Raw genomic sequence first — 27557 nt, 5'->3', positions numbered from 1 at the left:
GCAAAATTGTAGAAGAGAAATAAAATGATAAAAATAAAGTTGCCTTAAAGGGGGGAAAATCAAATAATTTAAAATGCACAGAATGGAGACACTCTACTTAATGGCATGACTGAGAGACAGAAAGATCAGCCTTGCTGTTGTCTGTAAAAGAACTGAGGGACATTAAGAAATATTAAACAAGGGATGCTTAGATTCCTTTATGAATCAAAGAGGAGAACTGGAAATTTGGCATTTATGTTAGGTCTTATCATTCCAACACAAGAGGCAGAATGATTCTTGCCACTATCTCACAAAAGATGACTTTTTAAAATAGCGCAATCTTACATTCTGAAAGGAAAAACTTATTAAAATATCCTTTTAATTGACTGTAAGGGAGTCCCATGAGCAGTATAATCTCTATATAATAAGTCTTAATATTTTATAAAGCTTAGTGGGTTGATAACCATTATTTTTCCTTTAATCAAAGCTAAGATGTTTTTATTATTATAACATAAGGACTTTGCAGCATATAAAATCTACTCTACAAGGAAACAAAGTATTCTTGTAGAATTCTTTTTTAAGGCCAACATTTAGTACACTGTTAACAATGATTAATATTCATAACAAACAACAGAACATATTCACTAAGGCACTTTCTTATATATTATTTCATCAGGTGCACAGACAGCTCTACTTTGGTAGAAATGGTAGGTTTTATATCACAGACAAGTAAACTCCAGTTTAAGCAATTATGTGACTTGACCACTTCATACCACTAAGTACAGGCTCTGAATCTGTTGATGCTTACTTAGTCCGGGGCTCAGTCAGTAAGATCGTGGTGATGAGCTAAGATCAGACAGCCCAGGAATCAATTTCCCTTTACTTTAAAAAAATTTAATAGCATTAATTGATTTGACAACCAGAAAACAAAACCCTCTTTTTCCTATTAAAATTAAAGAAATATACACAGAAAACAATCCAGTCAGAATAACTAGTGACCCCAAAAAATAAATACATACCCCTAAAAGATAAACTCATTACCAGCTAGAAAGTACCTTGATAGAGAAAATAACACAGTCAATGAACAAAGACAAAGCACAGAGCAAAACTATAACTTTATATCTCAGGTTTTGCTCATCATGAACTCAACTTACTGTCTGTTTTCCGGCTGTTAATCAATTTATTTTCCAATTCTTCCAGCATACTGTGTTCAATTCTGAAGTCACTTTTTTGGTTGTAGAAATGATTGTGTTTATCTTTTTCTATGTTAATAACTCTTTAGGGAAAGAAACAAATAGTGTAAATATGATTTAAGTATATTTTTAATTGTTTAAAATATGAAGATACTTACAATCTGTACTTTATATTTGGATTAATTCATCTAAGGATTCAAAATATAATTACTTGGATGAATAAGGCTAAGGAGTCAAAATAGTAGTTAGAAAACTGTTAAGTTCAACTAAAATCAAGAGTAATTTGAATTGTTACTTAAGTTACAAAATGTTAATTTAAGAAAGTTTAATCATAGACTTGCTTTGAAAACACATAAACTTTTGGCTATTGATTCCAACTCAATCTCACTGTGGGCTGAAAATTGTCACCACTGCTGATGGCTGCTTTCAACAGGAGATACTGTTAACTTTGTAGCATGAGCCAAGACATTTAACCTCTCCAGGCATGAACATCCTCATCAATAAAAAGTGAATAATAACAACTCACCACTACCCAACAGGGCTGTGATTAATATTGTATGAGATAATATATGTGAGGGATCTTTATACAGTAAAATGCACTATGGAAATGCAAGTTATTAATATTAGTAAAACTAAAACTTCAACGGCAAACAATCTAGGAATTTTCGTATATTTAAGGGATACTGTCTACATTTACTTCAAAGCTTCCTTCGTCTCATCCTTGCTCCTTGGCTTTAGTCCATCTACCTATTGGTAGGTAGGAGTTTTAATGTTAGCTTGAACCCCGGGGTAAAAGAAGACAATTACCATCAAGAAACTTTTTAGTTGGACACAGAAATTTACTTTCTCAACACCTGTTTTCTTTCTCCCACAAGGTGGAAATTAACATGACTTCTCCACTAATCCTGAATTTAATGAGTGGTGGAGTATCTCTGGCCACTGACTTAATTTCATATAACCCGAGGGGCAACTATGTAAGGTAGAGTTTCCCAATCTTTTTCACTTGCCACACATAGAGAAAAATTTAATATCCATAAGGCATACTGGGGTAAACAGATGAGAATGGCACAGGCCCTACCTGGCTGCCCCAAAGGCTGAAGAGGTCATAACTTGCACGTATGTTGGGAAAGGAAGGAAGGGGTAGAACAGAGACGTCAAATAGATGTCAGTCTGCAGGTCAACTCTAACAGATTGAGGGTAGCTACTGGAGTCCTGCACTGAGGACTCCAGCCCATCTAGTCTCTGGTTGGGGTGGGGGAAGTTACTATGATCAAATAGAAATGTTTGTCATGGACACAGGATATGCGACGACAGTAAGCATGTTTTGATATTCCTGGATTAGAAATATTAACCTATAAAGACATTCAAAATGTAATAATGGAGACAAATTGCCAAACATATGAAAAGGTGTTCAACCTCACTCATAATACGAGAAATGAATATTAAAACTATACCATGGTAACACTGTGTACCTATCAGACTAGGGAAAAAAATCACAACTTTAAATAATATATTCTGATGATAAAACTGTGATGAAATGGGTCCTCTCATATATTGTTGGTGAAATCATAAATTGCCTATGGAGGACAATTTAGCAATATTCATCACATTTGCAAATTCATACACCTTTGACCCAGCATTTCTACTTCTAGGAATTGTTCCTAAAGATACACTCACACATGTGCAAAATAATGTGAACCTATGTGGAAACTGCAATTAATTCAGCATTATTTGTTATAACATGAGATTTACTATAACCTAAATGTCTATCACTAAGGGGCAGGTTAAATAAATGATGGTACACTCCTACAGTGGAATACAATGCAGTAGTACCATGTTCTATGTACTGATAAGAAAAGATCTCCAAGATACACTCTTTTTTAACAAAGGTTTTATATGAAAATGTTCGATATAGCCAAAAGTAGAGAATGGTAAACTGACTCCCCTCAGATAGCTTCATACAATATATACCTCATATCACTCTGACTCACTCAACAATTTTACCTTTTTCCTTCTTGGTTCAGCTACCTTTTCTTATCTTTTCTCTTCCTTTTTTGCTTAAGTATTCTCAAGTAAATCTACTACATTATATAGTTTCACCCCAACATACTTCAGTGTGCATTTCTAGAGATTATGGATACTTGACATATATAATTATAATGCCATTATCATGCCTGACAAAATCAATAATTCCTTGGTATCTAGGATATATTAAGTTAAAAAAACAAAACAAGATGCAGAACAGTGTATACAGTATGCTACCATTTATATAAAAAAGGAACCATCTGAATATGTCTTTTTATTTCCTTATAAGTACATAAAATATCTCTGGAAGGATACACAAGAAACTAAAACTACTAGCTGAGGGGAAGGGAAGTGTTTGAATCAAAGACCTTCCACTGTAGACCCTTTGATATGAACTGATTTTTGAATTATGTGAATGTATAACCTATTCTGAAAATAAAACAATTATATTACAAATGGTGTTCTTTCCTTTGCATCCAATGAGAATTGTTGGATTCAATTTCAATGGATTTTTCTAATACTCTTTCAATGAGTTTTTCTAAAACCTTACAACAGATGAAGGAAGATTAATCAGAGTTACAAAACCTACACATACTGATAGACAAGGTATCTATCTATACTGGCATAATCTACTGGTGTGCTATATATATGGACATTAACCGCCTGGTGGATTACCCTATCTAGAGAGACACATGACCAGAATTCTTAACCTAGAGTCCAATTCTATCTAAGGTAATGCATTTTGGAAATTTTAAAAAATTTGTATTTTATCAAATTCTGAGTATTAAAAATATAAGAATTATACAAATACAGTGAGAATTCAATCTCACAAGACTACAGTACAGTCTAACTTTTCAAAATTCGCACAGTACACTTTTTATTGGTAGAATTTCTAAACAGACCCAACTGCCACTAATTCTGGTCCAGAGACTATTTCTTACAAATGACTCCTTTTCTCTTGGTTCCTTAGCAAACTGATACTGTATAAATTCAGAGCAGTGTTTGTACAAAGCCTCCAACTATAGGATAGGGTTGGGTGTTCTGAATACTAATTCTTTTATCTTTACTCATGATATTCATCATATCATATGGTGCTACTGATAATGTTAAACATTGAGTAAATATCACTGGTTATTTTGAAAATACGTATACACTAAAACTTAAAAGAAATGCCAACTTCTCAATTATTCTAGTCATAATGTGCAGGATGGATCTGAAAGGGCAGAGACCAAGGAAGGGAAACCAATGAAAAGGCCAATAAAAAAACCTCAGGGGTACAGCACAGACATTTCAGTAAAATTATTCACTCACTCAAAAAGATTTACTAAGTACTCACCTTGGTAAGTAAAAATGTATTTAATCTGTTACTTGATATATGTGATCTAAAGAAATAGCTTTTGTTTTTGTTGATATACACTGTCTCAAAATGGTAAAAATAAATGAATAAAATTTAAATAACTATACTTAAAATTAACTTTATACTAAATAGCTTATTATCATTTGTCTATTTCACACTTCTCACCTTTCTCTTGTTTTACATCTGAAAGACTAGTGACTAGAATTTCATAACTTAGTGTGGGATTGGATAGAGTGGAGTAGAATTTTTATACTGTTCACCATAAAATGGCTAGTAATGTTATTTGAAGATAATGTTTTTATACTTACTGATTTTTAAATTTTTCTGCTGTACGTATGAATTCTGCTTTCTTAGTCCGACTAACGTTCTGCTTCCAGTTTTGAAGCTGAAAAGGACGAATTCCACCTGAAGTACCAAAACAGCCATCACTCTGAATAGAAAACAAAAATAAATTTATCCTCAATAATAAAAATGGTAGGAGATGAAGGTGGAATTATTTTCAGAGAAAAAACATCAATGATGGAGTTTCTCAGGGGATAATTTGGGGGGCAATCTTATTTAATTTTTAAAAATACATTTTGTGGAAGAAGGAATATGTATCTTAAAATGCTAAATTAGTAAGTAAGATATGTAAAGTCTTCAGGGATTTTCAGAAAAAGATCTAATTCTTTCATTCAATCAGTCATTTACCAATATGTATTGAACACTTATGATGTGACAGGTGCTGCACTAGAAACTAGGGAAACAATGATAGCCCATGATAATATGGGCCTTGACTTAAAGTCTAGTGAGGGGAACAGACTTAAAAAGAAAAGAGTAAAAAAGCAATAAATTAAAAACAAAAACACGGTAAGTGCTATTAAGGAAATAAACAATGTTGAGATGAAGATAATGGGGCAAAGCATTATTTTTTTTTCTTTTTTTTTTCAGTTAGAATGGCCACAGAAGGTCTATTTGAGGGGATGATGTTTAAGGAAGAATGGAGCCAGCCATGCCAAAAACTATAGGGAAAGGTGTGCCAGGCAGAGGGACTAGCACGTGCAAAAGCCCTAGAGCAGGAAAAAACCTTGGCTAGTTAAAGCAGAGAAAAGGCAACTGTGACACGAGATTAGTAAAGTGCAGAGTAAAGTAGGAGATGAGGATACAGAGGTAGCCAAGTGGCACATCACCCCAGCATTTTAAGTCACTAGGGGAGTCTGGATTTTACTGAAGGGTTTAGAGTAGGAGAATGCCACAATACACTTAATTTTTTTTTTTGCAGTACGCAGGCCTCTCACTGTTGTGGCCTCTCCCATTGCGGAGCACAGGCTCCGGACGCACAGGCTCACGGGCCTAGCCGCTCAGCGGCATGTGGGATCCTCTGGACCGGGACACGAACCCGTGTCCCCTGCATCGGCAGGCGGACCCTGTGCCACCAGGGAAGCCCATATACACTTAATTTTTAAAGGAAATCCTTCTGGCTATTTTTTTGGAGAATAAATTGATGGACGGTGGAGGAGGAGGTGAGGCAAGACTAGAAGCAGGAGAATCAATGAGGCAGGTGACACAGCAACACAGACAAGGAAAGATGGCGTTCAGGGCTACCAGGGTGATGGTGAAGATTAAAAGTAAGAAGACTAAATATATCTGGGAGGTATAACCAAGAGGAATTGCTGACAGCCTGGATGTGGGAGAAAAAGAAAAAAGGAAACAAGCCTTTAAATTTTGAGAAGCAAGCAAGAATAAAGTAATGAATTTAGGAAATACTTCTAAAATTGGGATATAATCCACTTACCATATAAAATGTATACATATAGTTTACAATTCAGTGGTTTTTAGTATATTCACAAAGTCGTGCAACTATCAACAGTATCTAGTACCAGAATATTTCCATCATACCAAAAAGAAACCCTGTACTCATTAAGCAGTCACTCCCCATACCCGTAGGCAGCCATTAACTATTTTCCAGCTCTTGATTTGCCTATTCTGGACAATTAATATAAACAGGATCATACAACATGCAACCTTTTCTGTCTGTTTCTTTCACTTAGTAAATTTTTTTAAATTTATTTAATGTATTTATTTTTTTTTTGGCTGCGTTGGGTTGTTGTTGCTGCTCGGTCTTTCTCTAGTTGTGGCGAGCAGGGGCTACTCTTTGTTGCGGTGCATGGGTTTCTCATCGCGGTGGCTTCTCTTGTTGCGGAGCACGGGCTCTAGGCGCGTGGGCTTCAGTAGTTGTGGCTCGCAGGCTCTAGAGCGCAGGCTCAGTAGTTGCAACGCACGGGCTTAGCTGCTCCATGGCATGTGGGATCTTCCTGGACCAGGGATTGAACCCATGTCCCCTGCGTTGGCAGGCAGACTCTCAACCACTGAGCCACCAGGGAAGTCCCTAGTATAATGTTTTTTAAGATTTATCCACGTTGTACCATGAATCTGTACTTCATTCCTTTTTATGGCTAAGTCATATTCCATACAGATCTAGCATATTTTGTTTATCTACTCATCAGTTAATGGACAATGGGATTACTTTCACTATTTGGTCAATATGAATAATGCTACTAAGAACACTTGTGTACAAGTTTAAGCATGAACATATGTTTTCAATTTTCTTGGGTATATACCTAGCAGTGGAATTTCTGGATCATAGGTAACTCATTTTTACTTTCCCATTTAAAAATTTCATTTTTTTTTTTTAAGCTGTAAGCCTTCTTATAAGTCCCTTATCAGATAAATGATCTGCAAATATTTTCACCAATTCTGAGTTGCCTTTTCACTTCCCTGATAATGTCTTCTGAAGCACAAAGGTTTTGAAAAAGTGCCAAACTGTTTTCCACACTGGCTGCACCATTTTACATTTCCACCAGCACTGTATGGGGGTTCCAGTTTCTTCACATCCTCACTGACACTTGTTATTGTCTATCTTTTTTTATTACAGTCATCCTAATAGATGTGAAATGGTATCTCACAGTGGTTTTTCGTTAGTCCATAATGACTAATGATACTGAGCATCTTTCCATGTACTTATTAGCTATTTCTTTGGAGGAATATCTACTTATCTCCTTCCCTATATTTAAAATTGGGTTGTGTTTTTATTTTTGAGTTGTAAGAGTTATTTATATATTTTAGATATGTCCTTATCAAAATATGATTTGTAAATATTTTCTCCCATTCTCTGAGCTGTCTTTTCACCTTCTTGATAATGTCATTTGAAGCACAGAGTTTTAAATTTTGCTGAAGTCCAATTTATTTTATCTTCAGCTGCTTGTGCATTAGATGTCATATAGAAGACACCATTACCTAATTAAAGGTCATGAGAACTTACATCTAAGTTTTCTTCTAAGAGTTTTACAGTTTTATCTCTCACATTTAGGTTTCTAATCCATTTTGAGTTAATTTTTATATGTGGTGTGTGAGAGAAGTCCAACTTCACTCTTTTGTATGTGAATACACCATCTGTTGAAAAGACTATTCTTTCCTTATTGAACTATATTAGCACCCTTGTTGAAAATCAATTGCCCACAAATGTAAGGGTTTACTCTTAACTCTCACTGGTATGTCTATCCTTGTGCCAGTACCATACTGTTTGATTACTGTAGCTTCACAGTAAATTCTGAAATTAAGAAGTGGGAGTTCTCCAACTTTGTTCTTTATCAAGATTGTTTTGACTATTTTGGGTCCCTTCAATTTCCCATATGAATTTTAAGATCAGATTGACAGTTTCTGCAAAAAAAAACAAAAAAAGACAGCTGAGATACCGATAGGGATTGCATTGAATCTGTAAATCAATTCAGGGAGTACTGCCATCTCACGAATATTAAGTCTTCATATTCATGAACACAAAATGTTCGTTTAGGTAGGTTTTCTTTAATTTCTCTCAATGATGTTTCTGAGTTTTCGAAACATATGTTTCAAAAACTTAAACGTGTTGCACTTCTTTTGCTAAATTCACTCCTATGTATTTTATTCTTCGTTATACTATGGAATATTAAATTTTTTAATTGAAGTATAGTTGATTTACAGTATTGTGTTAGATGTACAGCAAAATGATTCTTACATTTTTTTCAGATTCTTTTCAATTATAGGTTATTACAAGATATTGAATATAGTTCCCTGTGCTATATAGTAAATCTCTGTTCTTTATCTATTTTATATATAGTGGTATGTATCCATTAATCCCATACTCCTAATTTATCCCTGCTCCCCCTCTTTCCCCTTTGGTAACCATACTTTTTTTGTTGTTTTTGTTTTTTCTGTGAGTCTGTTTCTGTCTTGTAAAACTTGATCGGTATTATTTTTTAGATTCTGCATATAAGCGATATCATATACTATTTGTCTTTCTCTGTCTGACTTACTTCACTCAGTATGATAATCTGTAGGTCCATCTGTGTTGCTGCAAATGGCAATATTTCATTCTTTTTTATTGCTGAGTAATACTCCAAAATGGCACTATTTTCTTAATTTCATTTTTGAATGGTCCATTACTACTGTATAGAAGTACAACTGATTTTTGTACATTGCTCTTGTTTCCTGCAAGTTCCTGCAAACAGCTGAACTTGTTTATTAGCTCTAATAGTTTTTTTGGAGTATTAGTTAGGACTTTTTATATACAAGATCATGTCATCTGCAAATAAGGATAGTTTTATTTCTTCTTTTCCAATCTGAATGCTTTTTGTTTTTCTTGCCTAGTTGCCTGGCTAGAATCTCCAGTGAGTAAAGTGGTGAGAGTGGATATTCTTATCTTATTCCTGATCTTATGGGAAGTCTTCAATCTTTTGTCATTAAGTATTATGTTAGAGGTTGGTGTTTCATAGATGCCTTTACCAGGCAGAGGAGTTTCCCTCTATTGCTAACTTGTCAAATATTTTTATCACGAAAGAGTGCTGGATTTTTTCAGTTGCTGTTTCTGCATCTATTGAGATGATTATATGGTTTTTGTCCTTTATTCTATTAATATGTTCTATTATGTTGATTGATTTTCATATACCTGGAATAAATCCCAACTAATCATGGTGTAAAATCCTCCCCTATGTTGTTAGGTTTGGCTTGATAGTGTTTTGTTGAGAATCTTTGCATTTGTATGCATAAGAGATACTGATCTGTTATTTTCTTTCTTGTGATGTCTAATTTTGGTATCGAGGTAACAATGGCCTTATAGAATGAGTTGAGAAGTGTTCCCTTCTCTATTTTATGAAAGAAATTTGTTATCAACAAAAAAAACCCTGACATTTATATTTACCTCTACATTTGTCTTTATTATTATATATTACAAATATTATATTATTTTATATTTATAATATTACAAATATTTATAATATTACAAATATAATATATTTATTATAATAATATATTATATTATCATACATTACCTTTATTATTATATACCTTTACATTATACTGACTTTTATATTTACCTCTATATTTACCTTTACCAGTACTCTTTATTGATATTATTCTTCACTTGGATTTGAATTATTACCTAGTATCTTTTTACTTTTGCTCGAAGGATTTCCTTTAGTATTCCTTGTAGGGCAGATATGCTGGCAATGAATCCTCTCAGTTTTTTAAAATCTGGGATTGTCTAAATTTCTCCATTTTTTTCACTAAAGATTTTTACATTTTACTTGAGAAATGTGTGTAGAGAATACAATTTTTAAAAATTTGTTCATTAGCTTATAAGTATAATATAATCTTGATCATATGGGGAAATTATGTTTAGCTGAGGAAAATATGCTCCAATTCTGAGAAGTACTATACAGTTGACCCTTGAAAAATACAGATTTGAAGCAGGTGCACTTATACACAGATTTTTTCCAATAAATATACTGGAAAAAATTTTGGAGATTTGTGACAATTTGAAAAAAACAGACGAATCACACAGCCTAGAAATATCAAAAAAATTAAGAAAAAGGTATGTCATGAATGCATGAAATATATGTAGATACTAGTCTATCCTGACATAGGCATAAGGTGAGTGATAGTCATATAAAATTAATAATGCGTTAGTTTTCTTACTGTTTTATAACTTTGCTTTCAAAGAATTACATTACCGTACAGTATGCTTTTCTCTCTCTTAATTGGAGAAAGAGCCTAGAAGCCTAACATCAGAGGTAAGTGGTTTTTGAAAAAAATGGAACAATGTTCCCAATGTTACATTATGAATATGATGATAATATTGTATGCCATAAAAATTTTATAATGATTCATTCATTGGTGTATAGGCTAGGCTATTGTGAAGCAAACATATCGACTATATTAGGCTACCATAAAGCAATCATATTGCTGCTCTTCATTATCAGTGCATGGACCATTATATTTGTAAATAAATATGAATTTCTTCTTCACATTATGTTTTCATTTTTGATGTCTAGTGTTAGTAATACATACAACATCTATAGTGTTTTGTATAAGACAATACTGATGTAGATACTGACTGGCAATTCATCTTACAAACAAATCATGTAAACTTACAGTATCGATAAGTACAGTACAGTACTGTTAATGTATTTTTGCCTCCTTATGATTCTCTTAGTAACATTTTACTTTCTCTAGCCTATTTAATTGTACCAATACAGTATAATGACTATATACAGTCATTATATGACTGTATACAATACAGTCATATTATATGACTGTATACAATACAGTATAACAAAATATGTGTTAACTGACCAAAAGATCAACAGTAGGCTATTAGTAGTTAGGTTTTTGAGGAGTCAAAAGCTATACATAGATTTCTGACTATGCAGGGGTTGGTGCCTCTAACCCTCGTGCTGTTTAAGGGTCAAGTACACTTACTTGTTCTAGTTATGTGAATTCCAGGGATGCGGACTTCTAGGAGAATTTACATGGGAGCCAATAGAGGACCTGTGCATATGTTTTCAATTTTCCATAGTCTACCATTATCCATTATATTTTACTGCCATTATATTTTGGGGACAATAGAGTGAAGATGTCCTTATAATTAGTGGCAGCAAATTTTGTAACCTAGGTTTCCATTTTATATGTTTTTTATGAAAAATAACTTGGCAAACAAGAAAGTCTTTGGGTTTTACTAGGCTGTAAGGGATAAAACTATATTTTTAACAAATCAACTCACTTAGAGCTTGAGTTAGCATGTTTCATTGGCAGAAACACTATGCTGGAAACAGAGCCTCTATTGAGATGTATATCTAATAACAGAAATTGAGGCAAATTATTTAATATCTTTAAGTCTCAACTTTATTTTTAAAGTTATTTTTATGAAAATATTTTATTAGATAAACTCCAAGCTCCCTTTGAATTCCAATTTCTTTTGATATTTAATTGAGATATAATTGACATATAACAGTATATTAGTTTCAGATGTACAATATGATTCAATATTTGTATATATTGCAAAATGCTCACCACAAGTCTAGTTAGCATCCATTACCACAGTTACAAATTGTTTTCCTTGTGACGAGAACTTTTTAGATCTACTCTCTTAGCAACTACTGTTAACTAGTCACCATGCTGTACATTACATCCCCAGGACTTATTTATTTTATAACTAAGTTTGTACCTTTTGACTACCTTTATCCGTTTTGCCCAGCCCCTATCCCCTGCCTCTGACAACCATCAACCTGTTCTTTGTACCTATGAGTTTAATTTTTTTTTTTAGATTCCACATTTAAGTGAGATCATATGGTATTTGTCTTTCTCTGTCTGACTTATTTCATTTGACATAATGTCCTCAAGGTCCATCCACATTTTTGTAAATGGCAAGATTTCCTTCTTTTTATGGTTGAATAGTATTCCAGTGGTGTGTGTGTGTATAATATTTTCTTTATCCATTCATCATTAGTGGTCATAGGTTGCTTCCATTTCTTGGCTATTGTAAATAATGCTACAGTGAACACTGGGGTGCATGTATCTTTTCAAGTTAGTGTTTTCATTTCCTTCAGATAAATACCCAGAATTGGAATTGCTGGATCATATTGCAGTTCTATTTTTAATTATTTGAGGAACCCCCATACTGTTTTCCAGAGAGGCTAATCCAATTTATATCCCTACCAACAGTGCACAAGGGTTCACTTTTCTCCACATCCTCACCAACACTTGTTATTTCTTGTCCCTTTGATAACAGCTATTCTAAAATGTGCAGTTTTGATTTGCATTTCCCTGATGATTAATGATGCTGAGCATCTTTTCATGTACCTGTTGGTCATCTGTATGTCTTCTTGAGGAAAATGCCTATTCAGTTCCTTTGCCCATTTTCCAATCTGATTTTTTTTTTTTTTTTGCTATTGAGTTGTACAGGTATATACTTTGGATATTAACTCCTTATATGACTTGCAAATGTTTTCTCTCGTTCAGTAGGTCGTCTTTTCATTTTGTTGATGTTCCCTTTGCTGTGCAGAATCTTTTTAGTTTGATGTAGTCTCCTTCATTTTTAGACAATTATTTTTCTGGACACAGATTTCTTGGTTGAGAGTCCTTTTCTTTCAGCATTTTGACTATGTCTATCATTCCATGCCTTTGGAGTCCAAGGTTTCTGTTGAGAAACCAGTTTTTACTGAGGATCCCTTGTATGTGTTGAGTTGCTTCTCTGTTGATGCTTTCAAGATTTTCTTTTTGTCTTTGTCTTTTCTACAGTTTGATTATGACATGTCTAGGTATGGATCTCTTTGAGTTTATTCTACTTGGAGTTCACTGAGTTCCAACAATGTGTAGATTCATATTTCACCCATCATTTCTTCAAATATTCCTTTCCCCCCTTTTCTCTTTCCTCTCCTTCTGGGACTCTCATTAGCTGTGACACTTGATGGTATCTCACAGGTCTCTAAGGCTCTGTTCATTTTTCTTCATTCTTTTTTTCTTTCTGTTCCTCAGTCTGGATAATCTGAACTGACCTATCTTCTGCCAGCTCAAATCTAGTGTTGAGTCCCTCTAGTGAATTGAGTTCTTGTATTTTTTAACTCCAAAATTTCTATTTGATTCTTTTATTATAATTTTTCTCTTTATAGATATTTTCTATTTGGTGAGACACCATTCTCATAGTTTGTTTTATTTCTTTAGAAATGGTTTCCTTTAGATTTTTGAACATATTTAAAGTAGATGATTTAAAGTCTTTGTCTATTATGTCCAACGTTTGGTCATCTTAAGGGACAGTTTCTTTTTATTGTTCTTGTTTTTTTTAATTCTTCTGTGTGTGGACCATACTTTCTTGTTTCTTTGCACATCTCATAATTTGTCTATCAAATACTCAACACTTTAAATAATATAATGTGGCAACTCTGAAAATGAGATTCTTTCCCCTCTCCAAGGTTGTTTGTTGTCACTGTTTGTTTAGTCACTTTTCTGAACCAATTCGGTAAAGTCTGTATTCTTTGTTTGTGTGGCATTGAAATCCCTGTTTTGTTAGCTTAGTTGTCAGTGAACAATCAGTTGGTCAAAGATTTTCTTAGATGTCTTGAACCAATTAAGTCCCCAGTCTTTGCTGAGGTGGTCTAAGTACATGCTGGAGCATGCCATCAGTACCCGGGCAAGCAGTTTAAAACTCTACTTTAGCCTTCACTTCCTGTTGCACAGAGTTTCAAGACCAGCCAAAGGTGAGAGCTCAGGCCTTCTTAGGCCTTCTCTGGTTGCATTCATTTCCTATCACTACTATAACAAACTTACCAAAGATTAGTTTACCACAAACTTAGAGGCTTAAACAACACAAATTTACTCTCTTACAATTCTGGAGGTCAAGTCTAAAATTAAGGTGTTGGCAGGATTGTGTTCTTTCTGGAGATTCAGAGGAGAATCTATTACTTCCTTACCTTTTTTTCAGCTTTTAGAGGCCACCTTCATTCCTTGGTTCATGGCCCCTTCCTCACATAACTTCACCCTCTTGCTTCCACTGTTACCTCTCCTACTGGTTCTGATCCTCCTGCTTCCCTCTTACAAGGACCTTTGTGAATATATCAGCCCACCCAGATAAACTCCCCATCTAAAGATCCTCAATTTAATCATATCTGCAAAGTTCCTTTAATCATGTAAGGTCACATATTCACAGGTGCTGGGGATTAGGATGTGACTATCCTTGAGCGGGGAGGGGAATTCTGCACTCTACCACACACACACAGCCCTATTCATGTGTGTGATCTTCTAGAGGAAATCCATTTTGAGTAATCATTTAAAGTCAGAAAAGTAATGTGCTTATTACTGAAGGACCACTCCAGGCAGCCAAATGCCATAAAATACAAGTCATCACAGGAAGGTCATTAGAAACAAATCAAACAGAAGACACAGCTCTATCTTGGTACAAAACCAGAACATACACTAGGTGATACGGCTAGAGATACTTCAAAAAAATTATAATTCAGCTGCTGGAAAGATCAAGAGGGAAAGGGCATCTGAGAGGACAATCAAGAGATTCATGGTCTTCGGCCTTGAAAGGCAATGGCTGAGGAGAATTATGGACAAATAATATACAAGTATTAAAATGCACAGATAGGGTACATTATTTCTTTCCAAAATGAATGAGAAATTTATGGGATTCCACACTCTATGGAGGTTGTAAAATAAAACACAATATAAAATAGTTCTAAAACTTCAAAGATAATTATTCCAAAATAATTTAATGAAACAGTTACGGACTGAATTATCACCCCCCAAATTCACGGGTTGAGGCCCTAGATTTGGAGGAAGTAATTAAGGTTAAACGGGATCATAAGGATAGAGTCCTAATCCATTAGGACTGGTGTCTTTATAAAAAGAGGAAGAGGGCTTCCCTGGTGGCGCAGTGGTTGAGAGTCTGCCTGCCGATGCAGGGGACGTGGGTTCGTGTCCCGGTCCAGGAGGATCCCTCATGCCGCAGAGTGGCTGGGCCCCTGAGCCATGGCCGCTATGCCTGCGCATCCAGACCCTATGCTCCACAGCGGGAGAGGCCACAACAGTGAGAGGCCCGCGTACCGCCAAAAAAAAAAAAAAAAAGAGGAAGAGACACCAGAAAAGTCTTTCTCTCTCTGCATATGCACATGTGAGGACACAGCAAGACGGTGACTCTCTACAAGCCAGAAACTAACCCTGACAGCACCTTGATCTTGGACTTCCCAGCCTGCAAAATGGTAAAAAAGTAAACTTCTGTCATTTAAGCCATTCAGTCTATGGTATTTTGTTATGGAAGCCCTAGCAGGCTAATATAGGAACTTTAGATATTTTGGCGGACATCTCTAATATCATGAGGAAAATTATCTCTTCTCAGGAAAACATTAGTTGGTTTCACTGTTAGAGTCAATAGGAATACTCATTCATGAAATCCTATGACAAATATCCAAGTTCAGTTCTAGGATGTAGAATTTGAGTGTATAGTGTGTATGTGTGTGTGTCTGTGTGTATGTGTATGTGGTATGTTGGGGGGAATACACAGAGGGATAACACATAGTTAAACTCCTCAAAAAGCACAATATGGTACAGTAGAGATTGTAATTGGTTTTTTTTAAACCCAAACACCCTTGAGAAATTCTACCTCACTACTGCTGTGACTGTCAGTCATGAGGCTCTGCCTTCCCTAAACTGGTGAGAGGATATAAAGCAGGGTGTCTCAACCTCAGCACTACTGATATTTTTGACCAGGTAATTTTTTGTTTTGGGGGAGCTGTCCTTTGGCCTGTACCCACTAGATGCTAGCAGCACACACAAACACCCCACAGTCCACCTGCAGCTGTGACAACCAAAACTGTCTCCAGACATTGCTGAATGTGAGAAACCGATGTCACAGTTGAAACAGCTCCACAGGTGATTCTGATCCAACACCAAGGAAGGCAAACCTCTGAGAATCACTGTAGTCGGCAAGAGTGTGCATCAATAACAGTATTGGGCAACTTGTGAGAAATGCAAACCAGGAGGTTAAACATGGTTATAAGAATTTGGAGAACAAATCATTTTCAACTAAAGTAAGCCAGAGAGAGCCACCAAGAGGACTAAAACACTAGGGCCATACATTTTTAAAAAGATTTTAAAAGTATTTTAAATATATCTGAAAAAATTATATATCTATTATGTATTTTTCTGTATTTTATATTTTTTTCCTGAGACATTTGGGCCAGAGTTAGATAATAAAAAGAAATACAGAGGACGTGTGAGAAAATTTGTCTGAGGTGGAATTTCTTGAATTTCTTGAAACAGGTAAAGACACTGTATTTCCTTAGAGGAAGAAAATGATAGAAGCTGTCCTCAGCTCGTAACAGCCTTCTTTCAGGTTTGGACTAATCCACAAATATTTAATGAGCATCTACTATGTTCCTGGACTAAAGAGGCACAGCTTTTGGTGCCGGGAATACAGTAGTGAATAAACTTCCAAAAGTTTCTTCCCTCATAGAGGGCAGGGTTTACATTCCCAGGCAGGGTGGAGAAAAATTTAAAAGTAAGCATAAAATATGTAATATATTATATGGTAATAAGTGCTATGGAGAAAAACAAAACCAGAAAAGACAACAGGGTGTGCTGGGTAGGGGGATTCTGTAAGGGGAGGTCAAGGAAAGAATCACTGAGCTGATGGCATTTGAACAAAGATATCTGAAGGCGGTGATGGTGCTGGCCATGAGACCATGAGGAAAGAGATTCCAAGCAGAGGGAACAGCAACTGCAAAAATCCTGAGAGAGGACTGTGCTCCACCTGTCCGAAGGACCACCAGGAAGCCAGTATGGCTGCAGCCGACTCAGAGCAGGGGACTGGGGATGAGGTGACAGGGAGGTGGTAGGGGCAGCTCAGAGGCCCTGTGGACCATGGTAAAAACGTTTGTTTTTACTCTGAGGGATCTGAGCAGACAAGTGTCATTACTGGACTCAATCACCTGACTGTTGATAATACTTGACAGAGGCAAGAGTGGAAGAATAGAAACCAATTAGGAAAGTATTTCTGCTGGGGGAGAAATGATGCTGTGGACCACCATGTGAAGTGGTGAGAAGAGTGGGATTCTGGACTTATTCCAAAGGTAGAACAGACAGGAACTGCCCATGCTCTGGGGTGTGGGCTGTGAGAGAAGCAGAGGTGCTCTTTGACCTGAGCAGCTGGATCCAACAATTCTCCTTTGGGGGATCCTCTGGTCCTCACTGCAGAGAAACGGGTCCTGAGAAGATCTCTGGAAACACATCAGCCTCAGACCATCCCATGTTTGACTCCTCCTTGTGTTCCCAGCGCTGATACAATAATACAGCAGCCACCAGTCACTGGGCACCGAATCTCTCTCCAACCAAGCATTGTACCAGGGGCTTCCCAGACAATGTGCACGGCTCGGGAAGCTGCATATTATCAGTCCCAACGTTTCGATTAGAAACTGAGTCACCGAGAGGTTAAATATGTTCCTATCACACGCTAGGAAGAGGCAGAGCCAGCGTTTCCACCCAGATCTTCCTCCACTCCAAAACCTCAAGAGAGGCGGCTCCGTAAAAGCAGTTAAACGCACAAGCGAACAAAGCGAAACGCTGGCGTGTGCCAGGCCCCGAGCAAAGGGCTCCCGCCTCCCGGGACTGCGCTGCAGAGCACACCTGTTCAGCCTGGGGCCCCGTCCAGCCTCTGGCGCCTGCAGCCTCCCGGCCCACGTCTGCCTCCTCCATTTACCTGTTGCGGCACAGGCGTTGCTCCCACGCGGGTCCCGGTGGCCGCGCCCGCCCCGGCCACAGCCCCCGCTACAGCTGTGGCCGCCGCAGCCACCACGACCGTCGTCAGGGCGGCCATCTTTCCACGCCGAGCCGCTCGGTACGCTGCGGCCCCCCAGGCCTGGGGTGGAGGGGTTCGGGCGGGGGAAGATTCTGGCTCTGGCGGGGCGGCAGGGCTCCCCCGGCAGGGAGAACGCTGCCGAGATGTGGGGCGGGGCGGGAGCGCAGGGCGGGGCGGGAGCGCAGGGCGGGGCGGGAGTGCAGGGCGGAGGTGGGCCGCGGTGCAAGGAGGGGCGGGGTCGGCATCGGGGCGGGGCCCGAGCGCGGGCCGGGGCGCGGGCCGGTGGCGGGCTCGGCTTCGCTGTGCTCTGCGGCGCAGTTGCATTACAGTGCACGTTATCTACTCTCTATTTGGCAAAAAGTCTTTCTCCCCGGCCCCTGTCCCCTAACCACCGGGAAAATTCATTGTTTTTCACTGTCCTACTTAAATTTATTCGTGTTATATATAGATATATGATATACATAGATATCTATATATCCATAGAGAGATATACTTTACATAATAGAACTTCTTTCTAGGTTTCTACTAAGTTCTGGTGAAACTGAGTCTAAATTAAAAAACATTATTGATGAGCCTGAACAATATATTTCACATTTTCAAACAAAACAGAGCATGCCCTACACTATCAGATATCAGACGCAGGGATGTCACACTCCTAGGACTTGGCCATTTAGAAGAGAGACTCCAAAGATACAGTGTTGGGAAGGTTGAGAAAAGCCAGAGATGACTCCTGCAGTCAAGGCATTGGCAACCAGTGGCAATTCAGCTGATTTGTGGATGCACTGCGTTTTCCTCCTTTAAAGGAATGTATTCATCCATTCATCGATTCATTAATTCAATCAATATCCAGCTGCTACTATACGCCAGACCTTGAGAATTAACTGTTGAATTAGACACACACGCGAAGTTCCTTCTCTCCAAACTTCTACCAGGGAATTCAAACAAGTAAACAAACGGGGTGTTTATCGAGCACTTACTTTGTGCCAGTACTGTTCTAAACAATCTAGTGAAGTAGGTACAATTATCATTTTCATTTCACGGATAATGTTAAGTAACACAAGACCATATACAAGTAGGAACTGGGATATAAGCCTAGCTGGTCTAACTCCAGAGACCATCCTGGTAGAGATGTTAAACAGGCAGATGGAGCCCAGGAAAGAGACTAGAGTTAAATATATGAATTTGGTCTTCATCTCCAAGTAGAAAACATCTTAAAAAGTGAATGAGATTAGTCAGGGAGAGTATAAATTGAAGTCTGGGAACAGAGGCCTAGAGCCCTCCAACACAGATGACACAGACAGGAGGAGTTGACAGGAGAGGTCTGTGAGAAGGGAGGAAAGCCAGAATCCTATGGAAGAAAGTGTTTCAAGAATGATCAACTGTGTGGTCTGCTGCCCATAGGTTGAGTGACATGAAAACAGACAGCTGATGGTTGGATTTGACAATGAGGAGGCCACTGGCCACCCTGACAAGAGCACCGTCAGTGGGGTGGTGAGCCTGGCTGAGACAGCTGAGGAGATGATGAAGGTGAGGGGTGGAAATAATGTCTTTAGACAACTATTTTGATGATTCTGTGATGCAGGTGATCAGTGAAATGAGGTGGTAGCTTGAAGATGTGTGATCAAAGAAGATACATGTGGTGTGTGTGTGTGTGTATGTTTCAAGCTGGGGACTAGCGGAGGGCATCTGTACCTTGGAGTCTAGGTCACAGATGGAAAGTTTGGTCTCTAAGAGGGGCACCTGCTCTTCCTTACTGGAGGGTTGCAGCACAAGGTGGTTGGTAGATTTGGAGACAAAAGATGGGCTGCTCTCCTTTCCCCATGCACTAGAAGGAAGAGGGAAGCTTCCGGGTATTGAGAAGGTAAGACCTCTTTAACTTATGTACTTACCTTTCACCCAAAATGAGGTCTGTTGTCACAGCACTGTCTGAGTTCCTGTAACTGTTCGTCTAGAATAATCTGGTAGCCTCAAGGGAAAACAGTCAACCTATTACTTGAATTGAGTGGTCTCTGCCAGGGACAACACTGGATTGGATACTATAAGGGAATCTATTAATAGTAACAACACACAAGATGGCCACTAAAATTTTTACTGTTTTATTAGGACGAAAAATTCCAAAAAATGATTAAGAATCTCGTAAACAGAAAACCAGAGCAGGCCTTTGCAACGTGAAGATTAGGCAGCTGCCTGGGCCCTCACTTTGGGGCCCTTTCAGTGGCCAGAGCTACAGAATATATTCTCATTGTATAGTTTCATTTCTTACATTTTGTACCAGTTCTAACATTACATCAGAGGCTTGTCATTCCTTAATTTCTTTTATATGTGTATTTCTTTTCTCTTAAACACTAAAAATCTTGGTTCCTTAGAATATCAACATATTTACTTATTTGCTTTTTCTTGCAACAATTATGTAGTTTCAAATTACAATTCTGAAATTACCACTAACAGTAAACCTACTGAAAGAAGTTTGAGATCATTTTGTAGTTCTTTTTGCCCCTAAGAATATGTCCCGCACAGGATATTCAGTCAGAGTGTTGTGTTCAAGAGTTTACTGAAATTTCTCTTTTCTGGGTGGTAACAGAATCTATTTTTAGGTAGTCAGATTCTTTTGATTGTATTTGTCTTCACTTTTAGTGTTTCCTCTATTTTTTTTCTTTATGGTATCCTTTTTAAAAACTATGTAAAACATATGTAATGTATGTAAAGTCAAAATGATATGACATATTTAAGGAAATCTTGCCCCCAAACACACCCTCTCCATGGCCTTTTCAACTGATCCTCTATATGTGACCATTTTTTATTAATTTCTGGCTTGCTCTTTTACATTTCTTTTTGCAAAAATGAGTATATATATATGTGTTCTTATTTTTCCTTTTCTCTTACAAAAACATGTAGCATGTTGTATTATTTTGCTAGTGCTGCCATAACAAAGTATCACAAACTGGGTGGTTTAAAACAGTAGAAATGTATTCTCTCACAGTTCAGGAGGCCAGAAGTCCAAAATCAAGGTGGCGGCACAGTTGGTTCCTGAGTTCCTTCCTCTCCTGAGAGTGAGTTATCTGTTCCATGCCTCTCTCCCAGCACCTGTGGTCACTAGCACCCAGTAGTATTCCTTGGCTGGTGGAAGCATTACTCTAGTCATTGCCTGTATGGTTGGATGGCCTTCTCTCCTATGTGTCTGTGTCTCTGTGTCGAAATTTCCCTCTTCTTATGAGGACACCTGTCATTGGATTAGGGCTCTCCCTAATCCTGTATGACCTTATCTTTACTTTATTACATCTGTAAAGACCCTGTTTCCACATAAGGTCACATTCACAGGTACTGGGCATTAGGACTTCAGCATATCTCTTTAGAGGACACAATTCAACTCATAACACACATATAATACTCTACACCTTACATTTTTCACTTAACAATATATCTTACAACTCGCTTGATGTAAGTTCACAGAAATCTTCCTCATTTTTTTAATGGATGCATAATACTCTATTTTACTCAACCAGGCATCTATTGACAGATGTTTGGGTTATTTCCAGTCTTTTGCTGTGACAAGTATTGGGGAAGAAAAAATATTCCTCTACCTTTCTAGGTTCTTCTGAGAGTCTAATAATTAAATTGACATGACACAGATTAACAGGAGACAAATTTTAATTTCATACATATGGGAGTTCACAGAAACAGGAGACTCAAAGAAATGACCAAAGCAGGCAGCTTTTATACTTTTTAGACAAAGAAACAATTAATTTGTGAAGAACTGACAAAGACACTTAGGCTTGGGTATTAATTAGTGAAGAAACTAAGCGGAATTAGTTTACATAGCCTTTTCCACCCTGAATTTTCTATCCCTGGAGGTAAGAATGTCACTAAGTCTTGGTGCTCAGAGGTTGCCTTTCAGATGGGAAATTTATTCCTGCTTTCAGGCGGAAAGAGGGCAGGGTCAGGGAGTCCATCTTGCACTGGCTGTTTCTCAAGTAACTTGAACTCAAAGCAATCAATATGCCAAAGTAGCGTATTTTGGAGTGGCCTGCCCTGAACCCCATCACAAGTAATGATAAGTATTTCATATTTGGGGAAGTGTATCTTCAGTGGAATTGCTGAGTCAAGTGATAAATGCAAAGGCAATGTAGTTAGATATTGTTAAATTCCTTTCCATAGAAGTTGTACCATTTTGTACTCCAACTAGCAATGCCTGAGGGTGCCTGTTTCCTTATTATTTGCCATCACAGTATTTCTTCAAGTTTTTGTATTTTGGGCAATCTGAATAGGTGAAAAATGGTATCTCTCAGTAATTTTAATATACCTTTCTCTTGTTATGAATGAAGCCTCTTTTCGTAAGTTGAAGAATGTCAGTTTTTTCTTTAAACTGTTCACATCTGTCCCCAATGGTATTTAGTCTTCCTCTTCCCAGTTTCTTTTTTTTTTAATAGATCTTTATTGGAGTATAATTGCTTCACGATATTGTGCTAGTTTCTGTTGCACAACAAAGTGAATCAGCCATATGCATACACATGTCCCCATATCCCCTCCCTCTTGAGCCTCCCATCCATCCTCCCTATCCCACCCCTGTAGGTCATTGCAAAGCACTGAGCTGATCGCCCTGTGTTATGCGGCTGCTTCCCACTAGCCAACTATTTTACATTCGGTAGTGTATATCTGTCGCTTTGCCCTCCATCCCATGTCCTCAAGTCCATTTTCTATGTCTACCTCTTTATTCCTGCCCTGCAACTAGGTCCATCAGTGCCATTTTTTGTTTCTTAGATTCCATATATATGCATTAGCATATGGTATTTGCTTTTCTCTTTCTGACTTACTTCACTCTGTATGACAGACTCTAGGTCCATCCACCTCACTACAAATAATTCAATTTTGTTTCTGTTTATGGCTGAGTAACATTCCACTGTATATATGTACCACATCTTCTTTATCCATTCATCTGTCAATGGACATTTAGGTTGATTCCCTGTCCTGGCTATTGTAAACAGAGCTGCAATGAACATTGTGGTACATGACTCTTTTTGCATTATGGTTTTCTCAGGGTATATGCCCAGTAGTGCGATTGCTGGGTCATATGGTAGTTCTATTTTTAGTTTTTTAAGGAACCTCCATACTTTTTCCATAGTGGTTGTATCAATTTACATTCCCACCAACAGTGCAGGAGGGTTCCCTTTTCACCACACCCTTTCCAGCATTTATTGTTTCTAGATTTTTTGATAATGGTCATTCTGACCGGCGTGAGGTGATACCTCACTGTAGTTTTTATTTGCATTTCTCTAATAATTAGTGATGTTGAGCATCTTTTCATGTGCCTCTTGGCCATCTGTATGTCTTCCTTGGTGAAATGTCTATTTAGGACTTCTGCCCATTTTATAACTGGATTGTTTGTTTTTCTGATATTGAGCTCCATGAGCTGTTTGTATATTTTGGAGATTAATCCTTTGCCTGTTTCATTTGCAAATATTTTCTCCCATTCTGAGGGTTGTCTTTTTGTCTTGTTTTTGGTTTCCTTTGCTGTGCAAAAGCTTTTAAGTTTAATTAAGTCCCATTTGTTTATTTTTGTTTTTATTTCCATTACTCTAGGAGGTGGGTCAAAAAAGATCTTGCTGTAGTTTATGTCAAAAAGTGTTTTTCCTATGTTTTCCTCTAAGAGTTTTATAATGTCTGGTCTTACATTTAAGTCTTTAAGCCATTTGGAGTTTATATTTGTGTACGGTCTTCCCAGTTTTTAAGAGCTCTTTATCAATTAGGTGATTGTTATATAATGTTTTCATATAAATTGAAAATATTTTCTTCTGGGTTTTTAATTTGTTTAGTGACTTTTGCTTTTTTTTTTGCTTTGAAAAGGTTCTTTCTATTTTTATGTAGTCAAGTTTGTCAATGTTTTAGTATTTTCTTTGATGCTTCTGGATTTGTAATCATAGTTGGAAAGGCTTTTCTCACTCCCAGTTTATAAAGAAATGAATCCTTGTGTTCTTGTACAGTTTTACTTTTTACATCTAGATATCTGGATAATTTGGATTTCATTCTGATATCCAGGATGAGATATGGATTCAATTTTACTTTTTCCCAAAAGGCTATCTAGTTATGCCAAAAATATTTATTTAAAACAGTATATTTCCCCAGTGATTGAGGTGTCACTTAACTTTTCACATATAATTGTTCTATTTTGAATTTTTTGTCTATTCTATCATTCTGTATATCTAGTTATGTATCAGTGAACATGCTTTTCTTATTTATAGGGAAATTATACAGTGTTTTAACATCTTACAGGGCTAGCTCCTCTCATTGTTCTTGTTTTTGGGTTTCCCTTCCTTTTCCTGCTTCCTCATTTCCCAAAAGAACTTTAGACTCAACAGTCTACTTTAAGAGAAAAATCTCAATATTTTTAATGGAATCACATTAAATTTCTTTATTAACTTGGGAAGAATTAACATAAGTATGATGTAGAGTTGCCCTACCCATAAACAAGGGATGCCTTTACATTTGTTCCAGTCTACTTTTGCATCTTTGAAGAGTAAACATTTTAAGCTTATTCCTAAGTTTAAAAAAAAAATATTCTCTTGCAACTACAAGTGTGATTTCCGCTCCCTTGACATCATCTAGCTAGTTATTCTTCGGATATATGAAACTATTGATTTTTCTTTATTAGTTTTTTATGCTGCTACTTTAATCAATTCTCTTAATTTTGGTTTTATTTTTAGAATGATTATCTTAGAGTTTCCTTGTATTCTATTACATTATCTGCAAACAGAGATCATGTTATCGCTTTCTTTCCAGTTCTCACACTTCTTCCATACAGGAAGATGGAAGAAGGCTGTCAAACCTAAATGTCCATCAACAGAGGAATGGATAAAGAAGATGTGGTACACATATACAACAGAATATTACTCAGCCATAAAAAGGATTGAAATTGGGTCATTTGTAGAGATGTGGATGGACCCAGAGACTGTCATACAGAGTGAAGTAAGTCAGAAAGAGAAAAACAAATATCGTATATTAACACATATCTGTGGAATCTAGAAAAATGGTATAGGTGATCTTATTTGCAAAGCAGAAATACAGACACAGACATAGAGAACAAATGTATTCATACCAAGGGGGAAGGGGGGTGGGAGGAATTGGAAGATTGAGATTGATATATATACACTATTGATACTGTGTATAAAATAGATAACTAATAAGGACCTACTGTATAGCACGGGGAACTCTACTCAGTGCTCTGTGGTGACCTAAATGGGAAGGAAATCCAAAAAAGAGGGGATATATATATACGTATAGCTGATTCACTTTGCTGTACAGCAGAAACTAACACAACATTGTAAAGCAACTATACTCCAATAAAAATTAACTTAAAAAGAAAGGCTTTCAATTTGGGTTCCCCTGAAGTCAGATCATGAAACTAGGACTTAGAAGAGGCAAATATTTTGTTTTAATAATTATGTAGAGATCACTATTGCAAACTGAACAATGGTGAAGCAGTTATGATCCATCCCAAAGCTACATAATAATATGCTGAAAATGTGTGGAATTGCTCGACAGTTAGGCAAAATCAAATTGACTCTTATGCCTGGGCACCAGATTTATTCTTTTATATAGGCTTAATTATTAACAAAATATTTGTATTACTGTCTTAAATACACTAACAAATGGATAATTTTATGGTGAGCTATAGAATTCACCAGTATAAACTGACAGGTCTGGAATAAGGTTGCTTCATATTGACTTCTGAAATCAGAATAAAAGCTAATCAATAAGGGAACCCTCTTGCACTGTTGGTGGGAATGTAAACTGATACAGCCACTATGGAGAACAGTATGGAGGTTCCTTAAAAAACCAAAAATAGAATTACCATATGATCCAGCAATCCCACTACTGGGCATATATCCTGAGAAAACCATAATTCAAAAAGAGTCATGTACCACAATGTTCATTGCAGCTCTATTTACAATAGCCAGGACATGGAAACAACCTAAGCGTCGGTCGACAGATGAATGGATAAAGAAGATGTGGCATATATATATACAATGGAATATTACTCAGCCATAAAAAGAAACGAAACTGAGTTATTTGTAATGAGGTAGATGGACCTAGAGTCTGTCATACAGAGTGAAGTAAGTCAGAAAGAGAAAAGCAAATACCGTATGCTAACACATATATATGGAATCTAAAAAAAAAATGGTTATGAAGAACCTAGGGGCAGGATGGGAATAAAGATGCAGACCTACTAGAGAATGGACTTGAGGACATGGACGGGGGGAAGGGTAAGCTGGGACAAAGTGAGAGAGTGGCATGGACATATATACACTACCAACTGTAAAATCAATAGCTAGTGGGAAGCAGCCGCATAGCACAAGGAGATCAGCTTGGTGCTTTGTGACCACCTAGAGGGGTGGGATAGGGAGCGTGGGAGGGAGGGAGATGCAAGAGGGAAGAGATATGGGGATATATGTATACGTATAGCTTATTCACTTTGTTATAAAGCAGAAACTAACACACCATTGTAAAGCAATTATACTCCAATAAAGATGTTAAAAAAAAAAAAAAAGGATACCTCTTGATATCCCTAATGGAAAACAAAAAAGCTAATCAATATTACTTATGTAAGGGGTGATAACTTCCTCCACAATTTTTATTCTCAAATAAAAACAGTTGAACTTCCACTGACCTTTAAATGACTATCCCCATACAAAATGTTCAATTGTTTAAACTTAACTATATTTATAGAAACTGAAAAGAGAAAGTCGTGTAAAGACTTCCCAGTCTTTCAGCTCTTTTTTTATAGTTCCTCGGTAATATCAGAGTTCCCTAATCAGACACTCTCCAACAGATTGTCAGTTCCCTGATGGGGCAAAAATATTTATTGTTGAACAGTAACAACAACAACAGCTAAAGCAACAACAGTGAATCTTTACACCAAATGTAGCTGTTAAGACAATTTAAAGGTAGGTCTAGATAAAAGGAAAAAATGTGAATATTTACTTTAAAAATAATAATCCTTACTTTTGATGGCCTATCATGTGCCAAACACTCTTAACAACACACACAGCTACTCTTTGCTGTAAATAAATAAAGTTTGAGAATCTTAGTCAATAAACTTTCTAAGATAATACAGCTAGAATATGGCAGAGCCAAGCATCAAGCCTGGATCTGACTTAATAGTTAAAACTTATTTTCCTAAAGCAAAAAAAACCTCCAAGTCTATTTTTCTTCTTTTGAAAAGTAATTTTTTTCCTGGAAGCCAGTAGAAAATAAAGAAGATAATCACTTGTGTTTGAATGGATGTTGATTATTCTTTTGGAGGTAGTCCCAGGTTTACATCCTTCAGATCAGACTCAGGGAAATGAAAAATCTTCAGTATGGT

At 36.9% G+C, this 27557-nt stretch overlaps 1 protein-coding gene across 1 annotated transcript in view; it reads right to left on the bottom strand.

The window, feature by feature from the left end:
- Window positions 1–18369, bottom strand: part of CCDC112 (coiled-coil domain containing 112) — a 30431-nt gene extending 12062 nt beyond the window's left edge. Inside the window, exons 1-3 of the mRNA XM_032629214.1 lie at window positions 18101–18369; window positions 4863–4984; window positions 1134–1255 (exon numbers count right to left, since the gene is read on the bottom strand). Coding sequence (XP_032485105.1) covers window positions 1134–1255; window positions 4863–4984; window positions 18101–18217 — 361 coding nt within the window. The 5' untranslated portion in view covers window positions 18218–18369. The remainder of the gene's footprint in view (window positions 1–1133; window positions 1256–4862; window positions 4985–18100) is intronic.
- Window positions 18370–27557: the final 9188 nt, after the last annotated feature.

Source organism: Phocoena sinus, chromosome 3 (genome assembly GCF_008692025.1).
Source record: "Phocoena sinus isolate mPhoSin1 chromosome 3, mPhoSin1.pri, whole genome shotgun sequence".
In the NCBI taxonomy this organism is placed as follows: Eukaryota; Metazoa; Chordata; class Mammalia; order Artiodactyla; family Phocoenidae; genus Phocoena; species Phocoena sinus.
Note: the sequence above shows the minus strand (reverse complement) of the source record. Positions and strands in the feature narration are given on the sequence as shown.